The following is a 6000-nucleotide window of genomic DNA, read 5'->3' as shown; positions in this document are numbered from 1 at the left end:
TACATTAGTCACTAAGCAGGCTTTTTGAAGACTGAGTCAATAACATTTCACACATATATGTAGCATTATTTTAAAAATATGTGTAGATGTTAATGTGATTAATCAAGTACAAATGCATTTAAAAGTTGCTGATTCGGAGTACTTTTTTGTCATCATATATTTGCTTATTAAATATTAATAGAAAAACTACTGACAGATAAAGATCCAGGTTTTTTTTTTAAACTAAAAAAGTGTTCTGGGGCAGCTAAGGGGCACAGTGGATAGAGCACCAGCCCCGAAGTCAGGAGGAGGCCAGTAAAATCTGGCCTCAGACAGAACACTTGACACTTACTAGCTGTGTGACCCTGGGCAAGTCACTTAACCCCAACAGCCTTACCAAAAAGGAGGAGAAAAAAAAGGTATTGGATAAAATGTATGCTCATTTTAAAGGATATCAGTTGGGAGCAGCATGAACTAGTAGACAGAGTACTACACTTGAAATCAGGAAGACCTAGATACAAATCCTACTTAAAATACTTACAAATTGTGTGACCCTACAGAAGTCACCTCTCTGTGTTTCAGTTTCCTCATCTGTAAAATGAGAGGATTAGACTAATTGACTTCAAAAGCCCCTCCCAACTCTAATCTACCATCTTATGACAGTTAACAATTTAAGTGTGAAATTACCTGCACTTGGGATACAACATTTTATTTTTTTAAATAATATTTTATTTTTTCCCAATTACATGTAAGGACAATTTTTAACATTCATTTTTAAAAATATTGAGCTCTAAATTCTCTCCCTCCCTCTCCCTCTTCCCCCCTCCCTGAGAAGGCAAGCAATTTGATATAGGTCATACATGTGCAATCATGCAAAACATATTTCCATATTATTCATGTTGTAAAAGAAGACAGAAATTTAAAAAACAACAACAAAACAAAAAATGAAGAAAGTAAAAAAGAGTATTCTTCACTCTGCATTCAGACTCCATCATCAATTCTTTCTCTGGATGTAGATAGCATTTTTTCATCGTGAGTCTTTTGGAATTGCCTTGGATTATTGTGTTGCTGAGAAGAGCTAAGTCATTCACAATTGTTCATCACACAATATTGCTGTTACTGTGTACAATGTTCTCCTGGTTCATGTAAATCTTTCCAGATTTTTTTGAAATGTGCCTGCTCATCATTTCTCCTAGCACAATAGTATGCTATTACATTTGTATACTACAACTTGTTCAACCATTTCCCAATTGATGGGCATCCCCTCAATTTCCAATTCTTTGCCACCACAAAAAGAGCTCCTATAAATATTTCCATACAAATAGGTCCTTTCCCCTTTTTAAAGATCTCTTTGGGATACAGACCTAGTAGTGGTATTACTGGAACAAACAGTAGGGCCAATTTTATAGCCCTTTGGGCATTGCACAACATTTTAACAAACACATCAAACAAAATAGTGAAACAGAGAGAAAGGTATAAGACAACTGAGGCTTTGAGATAACTTGGCCTTAAAAGTTTCAAGAGGAAGGGAGAAGAACTAGTTTCCATCCTCAGAGTGGTTTACTTATGCTCTATTTAAGCTAGAATTCCCCAATCTCAATGAGTTTGTTGTTCAGTCATTTTTCAGTCATGTCCAACTCTTTGTGACACCATTTGGGGTTTTCTTGGCAAAGATATTGGAGTGGTTTGCCATTTCCCTCTCCAGTTCATTTCACAGGTAAGGAAACTGAGGCAAACAGAGTTAAGTGACTTGCCCAAGGTCACATAGCTAGTTAAGTGTCTGAGGCCACATTTGAACTCAGGAGATGAGTCTTTCTGACTCCAGGCTAGGCACTCTATCCACTGTGCCACCTAGCTGCCCTCCTGAATGACTTCATATGACCCTAAATATATCTGTCTTCTCTTTTAGGCTGGCAAAAATTGAGGCAATTTTTGCAACTCATGTTTAAAAAAAAAAAGCAAAAACAAAGCAAAACAACAACACTCCCAAAACATACACCATACTGAAAAAGGCAGGACCTTGAAAAATCCACAGTTGATATAAATGGTTCCATTCACCAGATTCAACTCTTCTCTTGGTCTCACCACTTGTAGACATCACCGGTTCTTTCCAAAACAATGGTTTATAGTTGAAACTATGCAAGAGTTGCCTCTTTTTTTAATCTGATGGTGAAATATTTTTAAAAGTCATCTTTTTCCAACTTTTCATCTTTATTCCTATATAAGTCTGAGGAGCAGCTAGGTTCTACTAGCCTGCTCAAAACAGAAGGACTTCTAGACTCTGAGGAAAGGTCCATACTCATAACACACACGCTTGAGTCCTGGGATGGAAGTGTATGGCTTGATGAGAAGTTGTCTTCACAGGAACTCACAGGCACTTTGGAAACATGGGCCTTTTCTTTACCCAAGGCCTTTCTGCCAAGGCCCAGAAAGGTGACTTCAGATTGGCTGCACTCTAATGGAGTTTTCTGAGCAAATCCATCTTTGTTCAATTTTTCATTAGGAGGTAAGCAAAAATCCTGACTTTCATCATTTTCCATGGGAACACTGGGTAAGTAATCAAGGAAAAGAGGAGAAGGAGACCTGAAGGACTTCAGTGATTTAGGAGGATCCTCAGCAAAATGTAAGATAGGGCAAGTACTTTCGAGAGCAATCAGGACCTAATTTAAAAAAAAAACAACCAAGAGTTTAAGAACTGATATTCCTTAAGTAAAAACATTTTTATTAAACTTCACAAAATATGCTTACTCAAAGAATTTTAGAGCTAGAACTCATCCAAACCCCCAATTTCACAGATAAGGAAACTGAGGCAGGGAAATGCCTTGCCCAAATTCAAACAGTGGAAAATCCCATCTCTTCTAATTCCTGGTCCTTCCTCTATACCATATAGTCTCTTCCATCTTCTGCCACTTTTTTTTAGGGTGCCAGATATCTGGATGTCTCTGTGTGCTCTCCGCTCACCTCCACCTCTTAGAATTCCAGACTGCTTCTAAGTTCAACTCAAATGCCACATTCTATATAAAAATTTTCCTCTCTTCCAACCTTGTAATAATTTTGTGAATACTGATATATATATATATATACATGTTGTCTCCCTCAATAGAATATTAGTTTCTTAAGAGCAGGGATTATATAATTTTTGTTTCAGTAAACCCAGTACCTAGCACAGTGCTTAACTCATAAGTAGTGGTTGTTCAGTAATTTCAGTCATGTCTAACTCTTCATGACCCCATTTAGGGTTTTCTCAGCAAAGATACTACAGTGGTTTGCTATTTCCTTTTCTGGCTCATTTTATAAATGAGGAAACTGAGGCAAACAGGGTTAAGTGACTTGCCCAGGGTCACATAGCTAGTAAGTGGCTGAGACCAGATTCGAACTGAGGAAGATGAGTCTTCCTGACTCCAGGCCCAGTGCTGTATGCACTGTACCACCTGGCTTCCCTGACTCACATGAGATACTTAACAAATGCTTATTAATTGATTGTTTCATGCAATGCAATGAATAATTATATCCTTGTGGCCTTAGGTAAGTTATTTATCCAAACTTGGCTTCATTTTCATCTATGAAATGAAGTAAATGGAATTAGATTCAAGATTCTTTCTAGTTCTACTAGATTAGATTCTACCAAAATTATTAGTTCTACCAGAATATTAGTTGTACCAGAATTAGATTAAAGATTCTCTCCAGCCCCAAGACTCTTTCCAGTTCTACCAATGCCCAAATACCATATTCTGTTGCTATTTGACAAAATGCTGCTACTATGATAAAATTAATAATTTTTTTTTACCTGAAAGAGATGTATTTACCTTTCTTAAGTGAGCACCGTCTGTCTAGAGAATATTTAACTGACTTCCTCTCACTAATAAAAACTTCAATTTGGATACCTATTTCCTCCATTTGAGTTTTTTTCTTTCAGGGAGAGGTAGTATAGTATAGTGGATAAAACTATCATCTTGGAGGCCCTCTGAAATAACCTTCTATCTACTCTGCATACATCTTATATGTACATCATTGTTTACATGTTGTCTCCCTTATTAGAATGGCAGCTCCCTGAGGACAAGAACCAAGTTTTTGCCTTTCTTTGCATCCCCAGAGCTTGGCACCATGCCTGGCACACAATAAGCACTTAATAAATGCTCACTGACTGACTTTCTCATCAATAACCATTCTAATAATATGTGCCCTAATTCAATAGGATTGTCCTGAGAACAACACTGTAAATCTTATAGTGGTCTAAAGATGGGAGTTATTGTTATTTTCAACAGTTCTATGCTCTATTTTGAATCAAAGCAACCTGAGAATACTCACTTCATCCATTGCTGGCCTTAACTTTGCCCGGGAAGCTGCACATTGGTTTGCTAAAGTAAGTAATTTCCAGGAGAAATTCTTAGGACATGGATTAATTTTTTTATCTAATAAGGAGAGACATGACTCAATGCCTCTCTTCTCCATCAGTTCCACAAGGAGGTCCCTCTGGGGAGAAAAAGGACACAAAGATATTTTGCAAGACTCCCTTAGGAATATGACCAAGAGAGAGATATACGGGTAGATATTATTCTTACCAGTCGAACATATTTTGGACCATCTAGCACCACTTTATAACCTGTCAGAACTTCCATTATGACCTGGAGGAGGACAAATTTAAATCAGTCTAGGTTCTAATGCCCCACAAATTATAATCTGTCATTAACTATGACCATGAATCCGTTCTTTTTTTTTCAATAAGCATTTTTGTTATTAATTTATTTTTAGTTTTTAACAATCACTTCCGTATGCTTTTGAGTTTTAAATTTTTCCCCTCCCTCCCCAAGGCAGTGTGCAATCTGACATAGGCTCTACATATACATTCCTATTAAACATATTTTCACATTAGTCATGTTGTAAGGAAGAGAATCCATTCTTAATAAAGCAGTACATGCTTTATAATTCAGGTGCATTATTACAAGAAGCACTGTGCATAATAAAAGCAATTAGCCTCGAGTAAAAGTCCCTTTTGTTTTTCCCAAGAGGTGATAAAATTATTGATATCTCTCCCCCTTTTCTGGAAGCTAGCAAAATGAAATATGAGTATCAAAATATATTTTAAAAATGAATTCACAGACCCTCAAACTAAGACCCCCTGTGACAGTGGACACTCACAATTCCAAAACTGTAGACATCAGTTTTAGTGGACAGTCTTCTTTGTCTTATATATTCTTCTGGCATGTACCAAAGGTATTTATTCCTACTGCTTTCCATATGTATAGTGGAACTCTGTTTTTCCAGGTGAGGTCGGAGGTGGGCTGTAACAAAACTTTTTAGTTTGGGTTGAAACTGGCTGTCCAAAAGTATGTTTGAACTGAAATTATAACGAAGGAACAAATTAATCTAAAAATTTCAGAAAATATATTTAGTGACTTGTAAAACAATAAATAGCTCACCAAATGTAAGCAAAGCCATGTTAGTTATAAAAGGGTCTTTCCCTGGTAGATGAGTGCTCAGAGAATATGAAAAAATAGATTTCAAAAGATTTGAAAACTATAAATGATCACGTGAATATATATGCTCCACATCACTGATGGTAAGAAAAATGCAAATTAAAACAACCCTGAGGTTTCATTTTTCTTCATGCAAACTGGAAAAAGGGAACAAAAATGGAAGTAGTTCGTGTTGGAGAAGATGTGGCAAAACAGGCATGCAGATGCACTTGGTGGAACTGTGAAGTGGTCTAACCATTTTGGATATCAGTTTGGAATTATGCAAAAAAGGGGGGGGCTTGACTCTCTATAGTAGTAATAATAACTAGCATTTATATAGTACTTTAAGGTTTGTAAAATGCATTTCATGGCATTTCATTTGATCATCATAACCATCATCTGAGAAAGGTACCTTCCCCAACAGAAATTGAGAGAAGTTAAGCCTAAATTCACATGATTGAGGCAGAATTTGAACTGACTCTAAATCTAGCACTCTATTGCCTCTACCACCCATTTATCAATAACCTTTGAATCAATTATCTCACTACTGACTGAGGAAGCCAAA

At 36.6% G+C, this 6000-nt stretch overlaps 1 protein-coding gene across 1 annotated transcript in view; it reads right to left on the bottom strand.

Moving 5' to 3' along the window:
* Positions 1 to 700: 700 nt before the first annotated feature.
* Positions 701 to 6000, bottom strand: part of IRAK3 (interleukin 1 receptor associated kinase 3) — a 79844-nt gene continuing 74544 nt past the window's right edge. The window contains 4 exon segments of the mRNA XM_020990205.2: positions 701 to 2639; positions 4288 to 4452; positions 4542 to 4604; positions 5119 to 5317. Coding sequence (XP_020845864.1) covers positions 2160 to 2639; positions 4288 to 4452; positions 4542 to 4604; positions 5119 to 5317 — 907 coding nt within the window. The 3' untranslated portion in view covers positions 701 to 2159.

Source organism: Phascolarctos cinereus, unplaced genomic scaffold (assembly GCF_003287225.1).
Source record: "Phascolarctos cinereus isolate Bilbo 61053 unplaced genomic scaffold, phaCin_HiC Scaffold_1;HRSCAF=81, whole genome shotgun sequence".
NCBI classification, from domain to species: Eukaryota; Metazoa; Chordata; class Mammalia; order Diprotodontia; family Phascolarctidae; genus Phascolarctos; species Phascolarctos cinereus.
Note: the sequence above shows the minus strand (reverse complement) of the source record. Positions and strands in the feature narration are given on the sequence as shown.